At 49.5% G+C, this 19,176-nt stretch overlaps 3 protein-coding genes and 1 pseudogene across 3 annotated transcripts; all 4 read left to right on the top strand.

Moving 5' to 3' along the window:
* Window positions 1–151: 151 nt before the first annotated feature.
* LOC117862545 (cis-zeatin O-glucosyltransferase 1) lies at window positions 152–1,991 on the top strand. Its single transcript, XM_034746037.2, has one exon. The coding sequence runs from the start codon at window positions 342–344 to the stop codon at window positions 1,740–1,742; it is 1,401 nt and encodes a 466-aa protein (XP_034601928.2). The 5' UTR covers window positions 152–341; the 3' UTR covers window positions 1,743–1,991.
* A 4,456-nt stretch (window positions 1,992–6,447) lies between these two features.
* On the top strand, window positions 6,448–8,054 carry LOC140223395 (putative cis-zeatin O-glucosyltransferase). Its single transcript, XM_072295207.1, has one exon. The coding sequence runs from the start codon at window positions 6,486–6,488 to the stop codon at window positions 7,893–7,895; it is 1,410 nt and encodes a 469-aa protein (XP_072151308.1). The 5' UTR covers window positions 6,448–6,485; the 3' UTR covers window positions 7,896–8,054.
* Window positions 8,055–10,348: 2,294 nt separating this feature from the next.
* Window positions 10,349–12,588, top strand: LOC117865317 (putative cis-zeatin O-glucosyltransferase). Its single transcript, XM_034749482.2, has one exon. It carries the CDS (start codon window positions 10,712–10,714, stop codon window positions 12,095–12,097), a length of 1,386 nt encoding a protein of 461 aa, XP_034605373.1. The 5' UTR covers window positions 10,349–10,711; the 3' UTR covers window positions 12,098–12,588.
* A 924-nt stretch (window positions 12,589–13,512) lies between these two features.
* On the top strand, window positions 13,513–14,941 carry LOC117865318 (putative cis-zeatin O-glucosyltransferase; annotated as a pseudogene).
* The last annotated feature ends 4,235 nt before the right edge of the window (window positions 14,942–19,176 follow it).

The raw sequence follows: 19,176 nt of genomic DNA, 5'->3' as shown, positions 1-19,176 counted from the left end.
AAGGTCCCAGCGTGGTGCGTAGCTGAAGCCACATGCCAGCGAGCCCATCACTTCCTGTGTCGCCATGCACTTTTTTGGTCCGGTTTGTCAAAGTTGATCGCTATGGATTGGTCATCCCACTGGATCACGCGCCGCCAATTTTTTGCTTAAGTATTACCCCCAGCGATCCAGTGCGACATTTCCGATGGACACACGAACCGCAAGTGGTTTCCACAAATGCTGTGGTGCGTGTGTGTATATATAGCCCACCGGTCCACAAAAGTTCTACGCCTCTGGAACCGGAAGCACACCTACAGCACTACACAGCACACACACGATCTGAACTTCCTCTGACAAGCCCGATGACGGTTGAAGCGCTGGAATCGGTCGCCGTGGTGGCCGTGCCGTTCCCGGCGCAGGGCCACCTGAACCAGCTGCTCCACCTGTCGCTGCTGCTCGCGTCGCGGGGGCTCCCCGTGCACTACGCTGCGCCCCCGCCGCACGTCCGCCAGGCGCGCGAGCGCGTGCACGGCTGGGACCCCGGCGCCCTCAGCTCCATCGAGTTCCACGACCTCAACGTCCCCGAGTACGACTCCCCGGCCCCGGACCCGGCGGCGCCCTCGCCGTTCCCGAACCACCTCATGCCCATGTTCGAGGCCTTCACCGCCGCGGCGCGCGCCCCGCTCGGCGCGCTCCTCGCCCGCCTGTCCACCACCTACCGCCGCGTCGCCGTCGTGTTCGACCGCCTCAACGCCTTCGCCGCGACCGAGGCGGCGCGGCTCGCCAACGGCGAGGCGTTCGGGCTGCAGTGCGTGGCCATGTCGTACAACATCGGGTGGCTGGACCCCGGGCACCGGCTCCTGCGCGACCACGACCTCCAGTTCCTCCCCGTGGACGCGTGCATGTCCAAGGAGTTCGTGGATTTCGTCCTGCGGATGGAGCTGGACGAGCAGGTCGCGCCGGTCGCCGGCGTGGTCATGAACACGTGCCGGGTGCTGGAGGGCGAGTTCATCGACGTGGTTGCCGCGTCGCCTCAGTTCCAAGGGCAGAGGCTTTTCGGGGTCGGGCCGCTGAACCCGCTGCTCGACGCGGACGCCCGGAAGCCAGGACAGGCGCGGCACGAGTGCCTGGAGTGGCTCGACACGCAGCCGCCGGCGTCCGTGCTCTACGTCTCCTTCGGCACGACGTCGTGTTTCCGCGCCGAACAAATCGCCGAGCTCGCGGCGGCACTGAAGGGCAGCAATCAGCGTTTCATCTGGGTACTCCGCGACGCTGACCGAGCGGACATATTCGCTGACTCCGGCGAGAACCGGCACGCCAAGTTCCTGTCCGAGTTCACGAAGGAAACCGAGGGGACGGGTATGGTGATCACCGGGTGGGCGCCGCAGCTGGAGATCCTCGCTCACGGTGCCACGGCGGCGTTCATGAGTCATTGTGGTTGGAACTCAACCATGGAAAGCCTAAGTCACGGGAAGCCGGTGCTTGCATGGCCCATGCACTCCGACCAGCCATGGGACTCGGAGTTGTTGTGCAAGTACCTCAAGGCCGGCCTCCTCGTCAGGCCCTGGGAGAAGCACGGTGAAACAATACCGGCAGAGGCCATCCAGAAGGTTATCGAGGAAGCAATGCTGTCAGACTCAGACAGCGGGATGGCGGTGCGGGAGCGGGCCAAGGAGCTCGGAAAGGCGCTCCGCGCCTCCGTGGCCGACGGCGGGAGTTCACGCAAGGATCTCGACGACTTCATTGGGTACATCACGAGATGAACATACGACGCATGTGGGGGAAACACTTATGGTGCTTTGAGCGGTCGAGTGGTTCAGTTTGATTTTTCATAGGGAAAAAATAATTTCAATGCACCGTACCACACAGAAGTTTAAAAATATACCTTTTCTGTTCACTTCATGACATTTGTACGCCGGAGCTGTTAACACATGGACATTTGTGATTGGCGGTTTCGGACAAATGCTGAGGCGACTCATCAGCATTCTTCCATCTCAATCCGGTTTTATCCATCTCAAAGAGTCAAAGTGCATCCGGCTTCCTCCCTCCTCGTCGTATAAGCATATGATTGATGAAGTTGCTATCGGTGACCAAATCACCTACAACTAAAAGAGTAATGCTAGTTGAGCACCTCTCACAAGTTGAGGATTTCGCAGGTATCTCGCTGTCGACGGGCATATTACCTACTATTAATAAAAAAATAATGCTAACTCAATTAAATTTTAGAATAAATTAAAAAATATGAGCATCCGTAACTCATCAATAACTCGAAATCAGGTAGGTGGATTCCACCATAAGTAATTTTAATTTTACACTTTTATTTTTTTGTCCTGATGCGGATGATAAATGACACTCAATTTTAGAAAGGCTGACAGCGGGATGCCGGCGCGGGAGGGCCAAGGAGCTCGGAGAGGCGCTCCGCGCCTTCATGGCCGACAGTGGGAGTTTGCGCAAGGATCTCGACGACTTCATTGTGTACATCACGACTCAGCGGTCGAGTGGTTCACTAAGATTTTTGATAGCAAAAAATAATTTCACAATGTACCGCACAGAAGTTCAAAAGATACTGTTTTCTGTTCACTTCGTGTCATTTGTATGCCGGAGCTGTTAACACATAGGCATTTGTGATTGGTGGTTTCGGACTGCCAATTGAATCTCAGCGTCGGACACATGATCCGGAAGAATCTGCTTAACTCCTGTTCGGGTAATCGCCCTGGTGCGGTTCGTGTGGCGTGCTAGCCAATCTGACCTATTGATTGGCAAGGAAAGAAACGTGTCAGATCCCAAAGGTTGCGATCGACTGAGGTTCCGATCTCGAGGAAGCTTATCAGCAAATCGGCCGATTTGCTATAATAAGGAAATTGGCTATGGCGCAGCCGACCACTAGGTAACGTTTGTAAAGAAAACTACCAGAGTAAACTAGACAACGCTACAGTAGCAACACTTGAAACAGATCTAATCGGCTATGCGAAAGTGATAGATAAGCGATAAAGATAAATAAGCTGAAAGCTCTAATTCCAAGCTGGATAACTAGTGATAAAACTATAACAGAGGGTAAAACCTAGAATTCTAGTAAATATCGATAACTGATGAATAAATCTAAACGAAACGACAGCGATGCGCCCGAAGTCAAAGCTTAGATGTTACTCGATAAACGAAACTTACTGAATCGACCAGAGATCAAGTCGATGCAGCCCTGCCAACCCGTACGAACTCGTGAAAGGAAGAAAAGTATTGGTGAAGTCGCCGACTTGAAAGTAAAGTACTAGGAAATAGTAGATTGTTGTATTGATTTAATGTTGTGTTTACAGATCTCTAAAGATGGCTATTTATAGCCTGTTACAACCAACCTCTTTAACCGACTAGGACTCTATCTCTAATTTTAAACGAAAACGAATATTTACAAGCATAACTCGTATCGGAGTTGGTCGTCACGCTCCTGTGGGCCAATCCCCCTTTGTTTTCTCTTTGTAATCCACTTTAAGCCCATATTGACCCAATTGCCCCAACCTCTTAATCGGCCGATTTCTACCAACTCCATCCGCCAAAACACTGCAGCGCCAATCGGCCGATCTCCAACTGTAGCACCAATCGGCCGATTCCTAATCGTGACCTTTTCATCTCGCCGCATCAGCTGATCCTTTTCTTTCTTGACGCCGATTCCATACGTGTCAAAATCTGACGTTAACACGGACAAATCCCAAGGCGACTCGTCAGCACTCTTCCTTCTCAACCCCTTTTTTCCATCTCGATCAAAGAGTCAAAGTGTGTCTGGTTTCCTCCCTCCTCGTCGATCACAGTACCACTGTAAGCATCTCCGAGACATCGATGAAGTTGCTACCAGCGAGCACATTGGTTGTAGAATAATGCTAGTTGAGCACCATGAAAGTTGAGGACTTCACATGTACCTCGCTGCCGACAGTCGCCTACCACTAATAAAAGAATAATGCTAATTAAATTTTAGAATAAATCTAAAAGTATATAAGCATCTATACATCATCGATGTCTCGAAATCAGGTGGATAGATTCCACAAGTAATCTTATCGACTGAGCTACGTTTATTTCGCTTCTACTTTCTTCCCGATACGGATGATAAACGAGTAAACGATACTCGATTTTAGAAAGGCTGAGCACTTGATTATTTCCTTCATACGCCGTACTGCCTATATTGTTGAAGTTGATTCTTTTTTAAATTCTCCCTCGTCTCATGTTGTGAAACTCGGTACGATGTTGCGATTCCCCTTTTATGCATGAAGTTTTCCACTATTAAACAGGGTACGTCAAATTGGCAAATGGCTCGCATTTGAATGGCTACCATCCCAAGAGAAAATCGATTCCCTTTTCTATGGTCTGTTTGTTTCAGCTTTTCTGAGTAGCAATTCTCTAGAAATCTAGCTATCTTGAAAAGCTGATGTCCACATAATCTGTTGATAAGAGAAGTATAGTGTTTGGCAACCTGATTTTTTTCAGGGATAGGGAGCTCGACGGCAGTGTGGTGCTCGGCGGCTGACAGCGGCGGAGAGAAGAGGGAGAGAGTGGATGAGCGAGGGGACCGATGCGGATCTGTGGGTGCGAATGTGATCCCGGTAGAGGGAACTCCGTTACCGCGACGCTCTGCAGAAGGAGCTCGACATGCTAGCGCGAGAGCCGTGCTCGCGCCGGCGCGGAGGGGCTGGTGGCGGGGTGAGGAGGGGCCGGTGGCAGGGCGCGGACCGGCCTAGCGGAGCAGCTTGAAGGCCCCCTCGGCGGCGGCGCAGGAACGGGCCTTGTCCGGGTGGACGAGGAGGGACAGCCACCGGTACTGCTTCTTGACGGTGTCCTTTGTGGTGGCTGCGCCGAGGCGGATGCCAAGGACCGCGCGCCACCTGCCCCACGTGACGGTGTGGACCTCGTACGCGGCGAAGTGGGGGTGCTGCCGTGCTGGAATCGACGGGATTTTCCCGCAAGTGGCCCTCTGCCCGATTCTCAGCTCACGTTATACTTCCACTCGGGAGAAAATCTGATTGTTGTGGAATCGAACGAGAATCGTGGCGTTTGGGAGGGATTGTTCGATGTTTTTCACTAGAATCCGCCCGGAATCCTGAACAAATAGGGCCCTAATCCTCCCTCAAGGGATCTTCAACGATGTCCAACATCCCTCGGTAATGTCGTTACAATTTGTTCAAAAGATTTAACACTGTGTCCTCACCATTTCCTACTGTCCTCTTTCTTCGTTATGATCGATCATTTGCCTTCAGCTTGAGGGGCCTGTGTGCCGTTCAGCTGGAGCTCACTTTTATTTACTTTTCAGTAGCTTCAATCCGGTTTGTGTAATCTCAACCTGAAACTTTGTAATTTCGTTACTTCTGGTAATGAAATCCGGGCAAACCCCTTAGTGGAAAAAAAAAGATTGATCATTTGCAGCCCCATTCCCATCGATGGCTCTGCTGTCCGTGGCACTTGGGCATATCCTAATTACATCCCCGCGCACTAGTGGGCCTTGTCATAAAAGGTGATGGTCCGGAGTAAAAATTCAAGTTCAAAAGGATGGTGAGAAAAATGAATTCAAATATATTTTAGGCATATTTAGTTCTTTGGCCTGTCAAACCTTTTTGGATAGTGACAATCCTGCTCAGCAAAATACTACGGATATACTTTCTGCGTTCCAAATTGTAGGTCATTTTGATTTTTTTAGGTTTGTAGATGCATAATAATATCTGTGCACCTAGAAAATTAAAATAATCTATAATTTGGAATAGAGGAAGTATCATGCAGAAAGGACATTGGACAACAGCATAAATGAGAAGCATCCGGCTCCAAGTGGTTTTTTTTGGACCATTCTCTTGTTTGTATGCGTGGGCACCGGTTAAAAATTTGTTCTCGACGTCGACGGCTTGACCGTCAATTGTGAAAGAAGCAGGGACCTATGCCTGCTTATCTTGGCTGACCATAGGTTGCATGAACAACTCCAGATAGATTACAAGTCCTAGTTGGTTAGAGTTTGATTTCATTGTGTAGAGATACATCTTGTAGATAAACTAAACCATCTGTCCTATCTATAATGGAACCAGAATCTAGAACCAACCCTATGCTTTCGGTTACAACCGAAGGTTACAGGATTATATCTCTAACAAATTGTACTCCAAAAGGTGAAGCGTTTGCTGTCATTCACACTCTCTGTCTTTGTGAGTTATGACCATACCTTATACCTTCCTCATCGCTTCCTCTGGTTTACTGCTAACAAGATGACGCCCCAGTGCTACTTGCGTTTCAGTCAAAAGTCAGAACAAGTGAACAACCGTTCAGAATATGAATGTCGAATGTGTTGTTTTGCAATTGGCCAAGATAGTCGCGTGCTTGAAATCTTTTAGACTTTTGGTAGATGTCGTAACCGCAGGGGAATCTTCCGTCATGGCCGACTTGGTGCCCACTTGCGTTGATGAATGGCTCACTGCCGGACGCTGCATTACATATACCCTGCGACTCTTCAGCCCATCTGCACTCCAGAGCAAAACACGACACAAACAATGGTGGCGAAAGGGAGCGGGATGGAGTCGGTCGCCGTGGTGGCCGTGCCGTTCCCGGCGCAGGGCCACCTGAACCAGCTCCTGCACCTGTCGCTGCGGCTCGCGGCGCGGGGCCTGCCCGTGCACTACGCGGCGCCCGCGGCGCAGGCCCGCCAGGCCCGCGCGCGCGTGCACGGCTGGGACGAGGCCGCCCTCGGCTCCGTCGAGTTCCACGAGCTCGGAATCCCCGAGTACGTCTGCTCACCGCCGGACCCCACCGCGCCCTCGCCGTTCCCCACGCACCTCATGCCCCTGTTCGAGGCCTACACCGCCGGCGCGCGCGCCCCGCTCGCGGCGCTCCTCGCCAGGCTCTCCGCCTCCCACCGCCGCGTCGTCGTCGTGCACGACCGGATCAACGGGTACGCCGCCGAGGAGGCCGCGCGGCTGCCCAACGGCGAGGCGTTCGGGCTGCACTGCCTGGCCGCGTCGACGCTCGCCGGCAAGATGGAGGCCGGGCTCCCGGTCCTGCGTGAGCGTGGCCTGGTTTTCCTCGCCACCGACGCGTGCGCATCGAAGGAGTTCGTGGAGTACGTCGTCAAGCGCGCGAGGCCGTCGAAAGAGATCTCGCCTGGCGCGGGCATCCTCATGAATACATGTCGCGCGCTCGAGGGCGAGTTCATCGACGTCGTTGCTGACCACCTGGCCGCCGACGGCAAGAAGTGTTTTGCCATCGGGCCCTTAAATCCATTGCTCCACACGGACGCGCAAGAGCAGAGCAAGCCGCGGCACGAGTGGCTGGATTGGCTGAACAAACAGCCGCCAGCGTCGGTACTCTACGTGTCGTTCGGCACAACGTCGACGCTGCGGACGGAACAAATCGCTGAGCTTGCAGCAGCGCTGCGCGACAGCAACCAGCGGTTCATCTGGGTGCTGCGCGACGCAGACCGCGGCCATGAATTCACGGGCCACGACGAGAGCCAGAGCAGACACGCCGAGCTGCTCCCCGAGTTCACGAAGCAGACCGAAGGGAGGGGCCGGGTGATCACAGGGTGGGCGCCGCAGCTGGAGATCCTGGCGCACTGTGCCACTGCGGCGTTTATGAGCCACTGCGGCTGGAACTCGACGGTAGAGAGCCTGAGCCACGGGAAGCCTATCCTGGCGTGGCCCATGCACGGGGACCAGCCGTGGGACGCGGAGCTGGTGTGCAAGTACCTCAAAGCGGGTATCCTCGTGCGCCCTTGGGAGAAGCACGGTGAGGTGATTCCGGCGGAGGCCATTAGAGAAGTCATCGTGACTGCCATGGTTTCTGAAGGAGGAATGGCAGTGCAGCAGCGAGCAAAGGTGCTCGGAGAGGCCGTCCGTGCTTCCCTTGCCGACGGCGGTTCATCGCGGAAAGACTTGGAAGATTTCATTGCCCATATCACGGAGTAATCATTTAGTTTGATTGGAATTGAAGTTTATCGAGCACTTTCAAACTTGTGCTCACTTTTGCTCTTGGGCGGGCGATTCATGTAGCAACAGGAGCATCTGCTCTATTTTTTCATATAAAATGGCAAATCATCACAGAAAGTGGAATTTTCAGAGGAAAAACAGCTGACACTGCGTCTCGTCTATCTTCGCCCCGGTCTAGACCTAAAAACCCACAATAGGCCCGGCCTGAACCCACCCATACAAGCTGAAAAAACAAGCATATTTATGGAGCGATAGCTAGCCCTTTCGAAGCCCAAAAAGGCCTTGCGCGGCCTCAAAGATAAGATCGAAGAAAAATGGAACGCATTGGCTAGGCGAGCAAGCGGCTCTCCCTTTCAGATCCTAGAAAACATCTGAGAAAAAACGAAGAAGAGTAAACCAATTATTTTCACTAAAAATTGGCTAGAAGACCCGGCCCAGTTCAGGAATCAGGACTCAAAATTACTCAGTGAATTTAGGAATATTTCAGGACTAGAGTAAAACCATCTTTTTTATGGAATGTCAAAATGCTTAGGTCATCAATTCATGCTTTCATCGTGCTTTCTAAAGGAAATCATGCACTCACCCTCCTACTCTCGATATGTTCTTTGAGTAAAATACACCATTAGTCCTTAAACTGGCAGGGAGTGTCGCCTAGAGGTGTGTTTGCTTTGCGTCCAGAATGTGCCACACCGCAACTTCGCGCGCCGTGCCACGCCACGCCACAGCTTAGGGTGTGTTTGGTTTGGAGACGAGATGGGATGGGTTGGTCCTATCCCAATTTTTTGGGATGGGATCGTCCCGACTCGTGTTTGGTTGAGAAGGATGAGTTCATCATTATTTTTTAATTTGGTTGGAGGTACTAAAGTAGATGGGACGACCACCATTTTCAACTTCTGTTAGCTACCGTCAGCGGACCCCACCTGTTATTGTCACGAGTACATCTTCTTTCTCCGTGTGATAGCAGTCAGCCAGGGGAGCTTCGGCCCCGCCGGTTGCCGGCCTCAGACCCCGGCCGCGCCACCTGATGACCTGCCCCGTCAGCCTTGTGCCCCGACCGCGCCGCCTGGGGACCCAGCCGCGCCGGCCTCGTGGCCCAGCCCCGGAGCTCGTCATCCTGTGATCGGCGGGAGCTCGCTGCGCCACGCGGGGAGGTTGCCACGCCGGCCCTTGGCACCAGCCGTGCTGCCTAGGGAGCACACCACTCATGGAGCTCCGGCCCCGCCGATCGCTGGCCTCGAACCCCAGCCGCGCCACCCGAGTACCTGCCCCCACCGGCCTTGTGCCCCGGTCGAGCCGCTTGGGGACCCAACCGCACCGGCCTCCCTGGCCCCGGAGCTCGTCGTCCCGCGACCGGCGGCGAAGCTCCCGCTCGCCCGGCCGGCAGCGCAGCGGCCGCCCGAGCTCGTCACCCGCAACGGAGAGGCACGACGTCGAAGCGGGATGACCCCATCCGCTCGATTTGGAGGGACGGGGTTATCCCGCATATTAGAGGAATATTCCTATAAGGGGATGACCCTATCCCACTAAACTCCCATCCAAACACTCCTAAAATTAAGACCATCCCGCTCCGTCCCGTCCCGTACTTGGAACCAAACGTACCCTTAGATGATGTTTGGATGATGCACGCAGATTTGGCGTCCTGAACTCACAAAGCACTTTCTTCGTTGATTTTCTGACAGAATCTCGCCAAAAGCTTGGCGGACGATTTGCCCGCCAAACCTACGGCGCGGTTATCACAGTTGTGTCGCGTGAACGGCGCGGCCGGCAGGAAAAAAAAAAGGGTTCAGCCCGGCTGCAAACCGCGCCTGGTGCAGCCCTGCCCTCGATTCGTGCCGCGCGTCAGTCTATGGGATCCAACGCTCCCGTGGCCGCTAGGGTGCACGGCGAGGACTTGGCTCTAGGGGGCGTGTCCTCGGCTCCATTTGTATTCCCCGTCCGCCCACCGCATGCATCGGGCATCGATAGGCCGCTGCCACCGTCGCCTACTCGCCTCAGTTTACGTGTGCAACGTCCATCGTGTTTATATCATTCGTCACTCGATTCGACGCGACCGGCGTCGGCAGTACGGCAGTGGGCACGTCAAGGGCGAGGCCCTGAAGGCTGGTTGCAGGCTGCTGATTGTTGAATGAAGTTTTTTTTTTTTGGAAAGATAGATTGTTGAATGAAGTTCCAATGCAGTTTTCTAGTTTGATTGTTAATTGTAAGTTTTTTTATTTATAACAAGACTGATACTCGAGATAATCTGTAATCTATAAATCTTCAGTGTTTGTACTGTTCGTCTTTTAACCATGTTTTGATTATTGATCACCAAGCAGTCATGTGTGCTGCTTGCATCTTGATAGGTCAAAAGGGAAAACCAGTATGTATGGCAGCATGATACTAGTGTTGCATTTTCTGTCCTTTTACTGAATCCTTTTCCAACAGGTCACGAAATTTAAAAATTTGGGATTGGATGTCTGCGTTCTGTTGAAAGCACGACGGCTGCTATGGCTAGAAACGGACTGATGTTTCAGACGCCAGCGAAGGCGTTGTCAATCGGCCGGGAGCTGGGGCCGTGGGAACGTCGGATTCTACAGGCTGACGCGTGGCGCGAATGGAGGGCGGGCTGCACCAGGCGCGGTTTGCATTGCAGCCGGGCTGCACCAGACACTACCCTCCGCAGGCCGCAGCCTTGCACCGAGCCTATATAGAACGCCGTTCCGCCATCCGCCCGCGCCTGCACAGGCAGCGACGACACGGCTACGGGATCACGCTCACTCGGTCAGTCGGGCACGCGGTGGCAACAGAAGCCGTCGATGGAGTCGGTCGCCGTCGTGGCTGTCCCGTTCCCGGCGCAGGGCCACCTGAACCAGCTGCTCCACCTTTCGCTGCACCTCGCCACGCGCGGGCTGCCCGTGCACTTCGCGGCGCCCGCGGAGCACGTCCGCCAGGCCAAAGCGCGCGTGCACGGCTGGGGCGACGACGCACTCCGCCGCGTCGATTTCCACGAGCTCGCCATCTCCGAGTACGCCTCGCCGCCGCCCGACCCCGCCGCTGTCTCGCCGTACCCCTCCCACCTCATGCCCCTGCTGGAGGCGTTCATCGCCGACGCGCCCGCCGCGCTCGCGGCGCTCCTCCGCGGGGTCTCCGCCTCCCACCGCCGCGTCGTCGTCGTGTACGACAGCGCCAACGCCTTCGCCGCGGAGGAGGCCGCGCGGCTGCACAACGGCGAAGGGTTCGCGTTCCACTGCACCGCGGCGTCGGCGTTCATCGGGCGGATGGACGGCGGGGCCCAGCTGCTGCGAGATGTGCACGGCCTCGATGACCTGCCAGTCCACGCCTTCGTGACGGAGGAGTTCCTCGAGTTCATCGGCAAACGGGCGAGGGTCGCGCAGACAATTCCATCCAGCGCCGGCATCCTCATGAACACGTCCCGCGCGCTCGAGGGTGAGTTCATCGACTTTGTCGCCGAGCGGCTGACCGCCGGTGGCAAGAAGGTCTTCTCTATCGGCCCGTTAAATCCGATGCTTGAAGCGAGTGCGCTCGAGCAGGGCACAGCACGCCACGAGTGCCTCTGCTGGCTCGACAGGCAGCCGGTCGCATCAGTGCTCTATGTGTCGTTCGGCTCGATGTCCTCGCTGCGCGGCGAGCAAATAGAAGAGCTTGCCGCGGCGCTACACGGAAGCAAGCAGCGATTCATCTGGGTCTTACGCGACGCCGACCGCGGCAACTTATTCACGGACTCCGGCGAGAACCGGCACACCAAGTTCCAGACCAAGTTCACCAAAGAAATTGAGGGAACAGGGCTGGTGATCATCGAGTGGGCGCCGCAACTGGAGATCCTGGCGCACCCTTCCACCGCGGCGTTTATGAGCCACTGTGGCTGGAACTCGATTATGGAGAGCATGAGCCACGGGAAGCCTATACTGGCGTGGCCCATGCACTCAGATCAGCCATGGGTCGCGGAGCTGGTGTGCAAGTACCTCAAGGCCGGCTTCCTACTGAGGCCATGTGACAAGCATGCCGAGGTGATTCCGGCGACAACCATACAGCAGGTGATCGAGAAGATGATGGTCTCTGAGGAAGGACTCGCTATGCGGCAGCGTGCAATGGCGCTCGGCGAGGCCGTCCGCACGTCTGTGGCTGTGGGCGGTTCATCCCAAAACGACATCGAGGACTTCATTGCTCACATCACAAGGTGAAGTAAGAATGCAAGATGGAGACCGCCTGTAGTTCTTTTTTTTTCTCAATCGTAATTGTTTTTCCAAATCAAAAGAAGAGTGCTCCATACGAAGTGTAACGGAAATGCTCCATACTATACATAGCTTGTACTATGTTACTATATACCTAAATATATGCTATGTGTAGATACATAGTAAAAGTTATGTATCTAGAAAAACTAAAATGAATAGTATTTTGAAATTGAGGGAGTAGTATGTAACTGAAAAAACGAAAAAATGAATAGTACACCAGTACACCACTTGTCTGCAAGGATAGGGCAGCGGCAACGCCACAAACTGATGATCTAGTGTGAACAGCAGTGCCGATCATCATTCAGACAATAGGATTGAGATTGGGTGCAGTCACTACTTCAACTGCAAGTTAGCGGCTGCACGTGACGCCATCCGTCCATTTTCGGCGCGAAATAATTAGGCAAGAGTGAAGACATCACATCATAGAGTTATGATTATGAGTGGTGCTGAATTGCTGATCATCACTAGTCCAAGCTCCAGCCCTTTCCAAACTGTAAGTTATTTTAGTTTTATTCAATATCCAATTTTATTAGCTTTGATCGAATCTATAAAAATATCTTTAACATCAACCTTATTTCACTAAATAGGTCGTGGAATATATCTTGATAGTGCATTTATTTGATATTGCGGATGTTAATTTGTTTTTTCATAAATTTGATCAAAGTTAGACAAGTTTAACTTAACACAAAACTAAAATAACCTATTATTTGGATTTGTGAAGTCTTTGTTGAAGGGATAAAATAATTTAAAATTATAAAAAATTATCGATGTCATTTGCCCAACCATAATTTTCATTACAAACATCAAAATTATTCAAAATATAAAAAAATAGAACAACAAAATCATAGCTCTATTCTATAAGTTTGAGGGTGTAAAAAAGCCAGACCACTACTTAGTACTTACATACGATACATTCTCACTATGAAACTTACTTTTCATTCAGCACAGCACGAGTTCCTCAGGCTCAATCAACGAGCAGACGATCACATTAACAGCCTACGTGTGACGCGTCATTGGCTTGACGACCTTACCGTGCAGTAACTAATCAAAGAATTTGCCGGGGGCGCTAGCAAGTAGAGGTTCAGCTTGGTCCTATGCGATGCCGACCGCAACAACGTATTTGCACACCCAGGGAGAGCTAGAATGCCAAGGGATGTAGCTAAAAGAGTCAGTGGAGGGCATATATCCCCACTCAGATTTTATATGTCAGCACTGCATCACCGCAGCCTTGCAGCGAGGCTACATATAGCTCCTCGATCATTCTGCCATCCTACCGCTGCATTTGGGAGTGACAAGGGGACACGGGCAGCCCGGCACACAGTGGCAACAGAAGGCGCCGCAGCCCATCCCCACGACCCCACCCGATGGAGTCGGTCGCCGTCGTGGCCGTCCCGTTCCCGGCGCAGGGCCACCTGAACCAGCTGCTCCACCTGTCGCTGCACCTCGCCACGCGCGGGCTGCCCGTGCACTTCGCGGCGCCCGCGGAGCACGTCCGCCAGGCCAGAGCGCGCGTGCACGGCTGGGGCGACGCCGCGCTCCGCCGCGTCGAGTTCCACGAGCTCGCCATCTCCGAGTACGCCTCGCCGCCGCCCGACCCCGCCGCCAGCTCGCCGTACCCCTCCCACCTCCTGCCCCTGTGGCAGGCGGTCGTCGCCGACACGCCGGCCGCGCTCGCGACGCTCCTCCGCGGGGTGTCCGCCTCCCACCGCCCCGGCGTCGTCTTGTACGACATCATCAACGCCTTCGCCGCGGAGGAGGCCGCGCGGCTGCCCAACGGCGAGGGGTTCGCCTTCCACTGCACCGCCGCGTCGATACTCGTCAGGGGGCTGGATGGAGGGCTCCAGCTGCTGACTAATGGGCACGGCCTCGACGACCTCCCAGTCCAAGCCTTCGTCACCGGGAGCACCTGGAGTTCATCGGCAAGCGGGCGAGAAGCCACCAAACGATCCCGTCCAGCGCCGGCATCATCATGAACACGTCCCGCGCGCTCGAGGGTGAGTTCATCGACTTTGTGGCCGAGTACCTCGCCGGCGGCGGCAAGAAGGTCTTCTGGATCGGCCCGTTAAGCCCGGTGCTAGATGCGAGTGCGCCCGAGCAGGTCACGAAACGGCACAAGTGCCTCGACTGGCTCGACAAGCAGCCGGCCGCATCCGTGCTCTACGTGTCGTTCGGCTCTGTGTCCTCGCTGCGCGGCAGCAAGCAACGGTTCATCTGGGTTCTGCGCGACGCCGACCGCGGCAACGTGTTCACGGACTCTGATGAGAGGCGGCACACCAAGTTCCTGCCCGTGTTCACGAAACAGACGGAGGGAAGGATTGCTAGTCACCGAGTGGGCGCCGCAGCTGGAGATCCTAGCCCACCCCGCCACGGCAGCGTTCCTGAGCCACTGTGGTTGGAACTCGACCATGGAGAGCTTGAGCTACGGGAAGCCCATCCTGGCGTGGCCCATGCACTCCGACCAGCCATGGGGTGCCGAGCTGGTGTGCAAGTACCTCAAGGCCGGCTTCCTGGTGAGGCCATGCGAGAAGCACGCTGAGGTGGTTCCGGCGGCGACCATACAGCAAGCGATCGAGAAGATGATGCTATCCGATGAAGGGCTCGCGGCGCGGCAGCGTGCAATGGCGCTCGGCGAGGCCATCCGCGCGTCCGCAGCTATGGGTGGATCATCCCATAAGGACCTTGGGGATTTCATTGCTCACATCACAAGGTGATCTAAAGAATGCATGAATGGAAACCATCTTGAGTTCTTGTTTCAATTTAAGTTACAATCGTATTTTTTTCTCAAAAGAAATAGAGTAATTTGTCTACATGGCATCGAAAAAGGGTCGTACTACCTCCATATCAAAATATTTGTCGATGTTAACTTTTTCTTGCAACATTTGATTATTCGTCTTATTCAAAACTTTATTGCAAATGTAGGAAAAGATAAGTCATGCTTAAAATATCTATTATGATGGTAAAATAAGCCACAAACAAAATAAATGTTACTTATATAATTTTTCAAATAACGTCTTGATCAAAAATCAACAACGACAAATATTTTGATACGGACGGAGTACGTGGTATCAAACAAATTTGATTTCAATGTTTCAAATTCAAACAAGCAACTGCTACTGCATGCGTGCGAGGGTCCCCCGACAAAAGTGTCAATCCTGAAGGGCGGAATTAATTAGGCAATAGTCCAACGATAATGCAATAGTTAAGCATTGATGCTGCAACTATTGTTTCTGTATGTTTCACAGTGAATATTGATGAAACATAGTGTTCATGCTGCGGCGGGAATTTTCTATCCCAGAGTCGAACGACGTAGTCATTTTTACACATTATTTTTCATGTTGCAAACAGCAAGCGTTGATGTTGCACTAGGTAATTTTTAATGTTTCGTCGGAGCGTCTGATGAAAAATTTACTGTCTGGGCGGAAGGACCTTTTGACTCTGTACCCTTGATTCCACTATGATTATTGATCAATAGTAGAAGAACTCCTTCATAGAAATAGGAGACAAAATTTACATGGATATAGTAAGTCTCGCTTGGGCTGCTTAACGGTAGTCTTTACATTTTCTCTTTCGCTAGTAGTATGGGGAAGGAGTGGACTCTAGGGATACTACCAATTGATTGAGTAGTCGAATTGTAGTATCAACTCTTTTCTTTAATTTGTCATTTTGCATTAAAAAGTTTGCCAAACTTTTTTTATCTCTTTATTTAGTTTTGTTTCACTCTTGTAAGAAACTCTTTTAAGAAAGTAAGAAAGAGTTGTTCTATTCTACTATGTTCTATTCCAGTATAATAGAAAGGGCAATTATAGTAATTCATAATTTCTATTTTACTAGAAGTGGCGAGTAGAAAGAAGTGAAGAGTAAACAGAAAGTTCTATACATAAGAAAATTAAACTTTCTTACACAAAGCTATTCACAACATATCGCACATTTTCCATTTATACTATTTTCTTATTCTTAGAATTTTTTTTTATGTTTTTTAATTTGAAAGATCTCGATTGAAGCATCTCACGCCATTTTTAAGCATCAAAGATTCATAGGTTTTTTCCTTTTCCTTTTTTCTTTTACTATAGTCTATTCGCATATTATTTTTCTCCCCCTCCATGGATTATGTCAATGAAAAATTGTCTTCAATTTTTTTCGATTTTGACTTGATTGAAATTAAGTGGATGCAGTGGAAAAAGCAGTTGAATTAGACTACTATTTCAATATGCTAATCAATTCTATGTAGATTCAAGATAATATAATAGAGAGAATCTAAAGTGTGGTAGAAAAACCTATATGGAGTTCTTTCTACGACACTTTATGATTCCAACTGGATCCTTTCATTTAAGACTTGAATTTTTATTTTCTTTAATCCTTTTTCATTTCTTCAATGATTAATTGGAATTCCACTTAATCATTTTGGCTAGCTATTTTTACATAAATAATAAGTAAAAAGGCAGTAGGAACTAGAATGAACAATGCAGTAGGAATAAATGTGAGAATATTGACTTCCATAACCTCTTTTTTTCACAATAACTCGGGATGTAATCCCATAGAGAGGAAAATGGGGTATCCTGTAAATTTAAGGGGAGGACTTGCATTCTGATAATACTGAATCAACTCAATATTATGAATATTGCATCCATCAAATCAATTCATGGTTGATAGTGGAATAATATAACATAGCATAGGAAGATCCCTTATCCATACTAAGACCAAAATTCATTTTTTGATTGGATTCGAAACTCCCTCTACTCCATTTTTCATTCTTTTCTACTTTTGCTTTTCTATATGTATAACCCAAAATCTTTGTTATCTTATCCAATTTCCCTTCCTTTTTATTATAGTTATACATATAATTATGTATGTATGTATTATATGACCCATAGAAAGTGGGTCACATAGACATCCAAATAAGCAGTGGAAGTAGAAATGAGATGGAGAAAAGAGGATTTTAAATAAAAAGGATCCAATATTTCAATTTAGGAAAAAGAGCATTTGCTTGGTTTTTAGTTTATTAGGTTACTATCAATATCTACTTTTTGGGGTCTAAAGATGAGAGCGGATCTATAAGGAGTCAGCAAATGGAGTGAGAATGAGGTAGATTCTTTCCAATTATTCATTGAACATACACAAACAAAGTTGGAACTAGAAAATAGAAGGGGTGTGGTTTAACCCCCAAAACAAAAAGGAACTAATTAGATAAAATTCATTCTCTAACAATAAACGAATGCGGTTTATGTATGGATTCCGGTAAAATACCGGCACTCTATTCCATACGAGTCGAATAGTAAGTTAAGATGATGACGGTATCATCATAAAAATAGAGTAATACCCTAAATTATACTAATCCATGTATGATAGCCTTTCCTTATCAATCAGAAGTAGTGAAAAAAAATTCCTATGCATCTCTGTTTTTACTGAGAAATGCGAAACAAAAAAAGTGAAGTAAGGGTACGCCATAGATATTTGATGTTGCCCCCTGCTCCCCCCCTTTTCATCAAAAAATTCCATTAAAAAAAGGAAAGATGAATTTGTCCATTCATTGAACCCTAGTTCGGGACTAACGGGTCTCAAACCCGCAGCTTCCACTTTGATAGGGCGGTGCTCTCACCAATTGAACTACAATCCCTGCGGGGTGTATGGCATACCTATTCTTAAATAGAACCATAAGAAGATTCGATTTGTCTATTGTGCTCTAAGAAATACACAAATCATATACTACATACCCACATAGGATGTGGGTATAGTGAGAGTGGCATAACTAGTATGTTGCGATTTTTTATCCCTAAAAATAAATGATAATCTGCCTTTCCATAAGAAAAAACTCTTTTCTTTTTAAGATAAAGAATTGGAGAGATATGGATTAGGAAAAAATTTCCCCATTTCTCTTTATCCTTTATTTCTTTGGGTCAGACTTTTTTTTTTCTTCCATACAAAATAATGGATTTAGTTCATATTCACAGAGCCCTAGATTTTTGGGCCAAGCTGGATTGAACCAGCGTAGAAATACCATCAACGAATTTACAGTTCGTCCTCATTAACCGCTCGGGCATCAACCCAGGAAGAATTTTTTTCTAGGCATTTTGATAATCAATGATTAATCTCTTTTTATAATACTCCCTACCCCCAGGGGAAGTCAAATCCCGCTGCCTCCTTGAAAGAGAGATGTCTTGAACCACTAGACGATAGGGGCATCACTAGACGATACCGCCATATACAACCACTCGTCATTATACTATAATAATAGTATGAGCAGTTTTTTGGAATTGTCAATATACTCGAAGAGTGTAACTAGATCAAAGGAAAGAGTCTTTACTACTTTTATGTTATGCTTTCATAGGATTTTTTTAGTTGAAGGTTAGGCTAATTCACTGATCATCCCCTACTTTCTAAGGAAATTTATTTAAAGGGTATAGAATAAGAATAGATTAGGAGTCTAGATTAGTTCAGTACAGATATTGATTTGATTGCTCTAACAGGAAAAATAGTCCAATTTCATTTCCTTTTTGCAATTCAAACTCTGTGCTTCGTTTAGTGTTCAGACCAAAAATATCGGCATCTTGCACTAAACAAAGTCATAAAATTCATGAAAAATGGAGACATTTTCAAAAAAAAATGAATGGATTTTGTAGAAAAATACTTTCTCGAATTCGAACCGATTCCGTCTTACCAGAGCATTACTCTACCACTAAGTGAAAAGCCCTTTATCAGATTTGAACTGGTGACTTATGCCTTACCATGGCATTACTCTAGCACTGAGTTAAAAGGGCTTTTTATTCAATAATTAGCCACTTTCGTTTACTATTATGGGTCTACTGCATAATGTACATAATATATGTATATATTAATGTACATAATATATCTACAGATAGAGATATATGTAGAGTTTTTCTTTTATATATATCGAGATATAGAAGTTTATTTGTGTCAAGGTTCAAAATCTTGATAAAATCAAGAAAATAAGAAAATCTTTCATATTCTCTCTTACCCTTGCACAAAATAGAGGTATTTTATTATTATATAAATAAATACGTATAACGTAT

The sequence above is a fragment of the Setaria viridis genome, chromosome 7, assembly GCF_005286985.2.
Source record: "Setaria viridis chromosome 7, Setaria_viridis_v4.0, whole genome shotgun sequence".
Taxonomy (NCBI): domain Eukaryota; kingdom Viridiplantae; phylum Streptophyta; class Magnoliopsida; order Poales; family Poaceae; genus Setaria; species Setaria viridis.
The sequence above is the reverse complement of the archived record's forward strand: the minus strand, read 5'-3'. Positions and strand labels throughout refer to the sequence as shown.

Coding starts and splice junctions, on each gene's coding strand:
- LOC117862545 (XM_034746037.2), top strand. CDS start 342: ATGACGGTTGAAGCGCTGGAATCGGTCGCCGTGGTGGCCGTGCCGTTC.
- LOC140223395 (XM_072295207.1), top strand. CDS start 6,486: ATGGTGGCGAAAGGGAGCGGGATGGAGTCGGTCGCCGTGGTGGCCGTG.
- LOC117865317 (XM_034749482.2), top strand. CDS start 10,712: ATGGAGTCGGTCGCCGTCGTGGCTGTCCCGTTCCCGGCGCAGGGCCAC.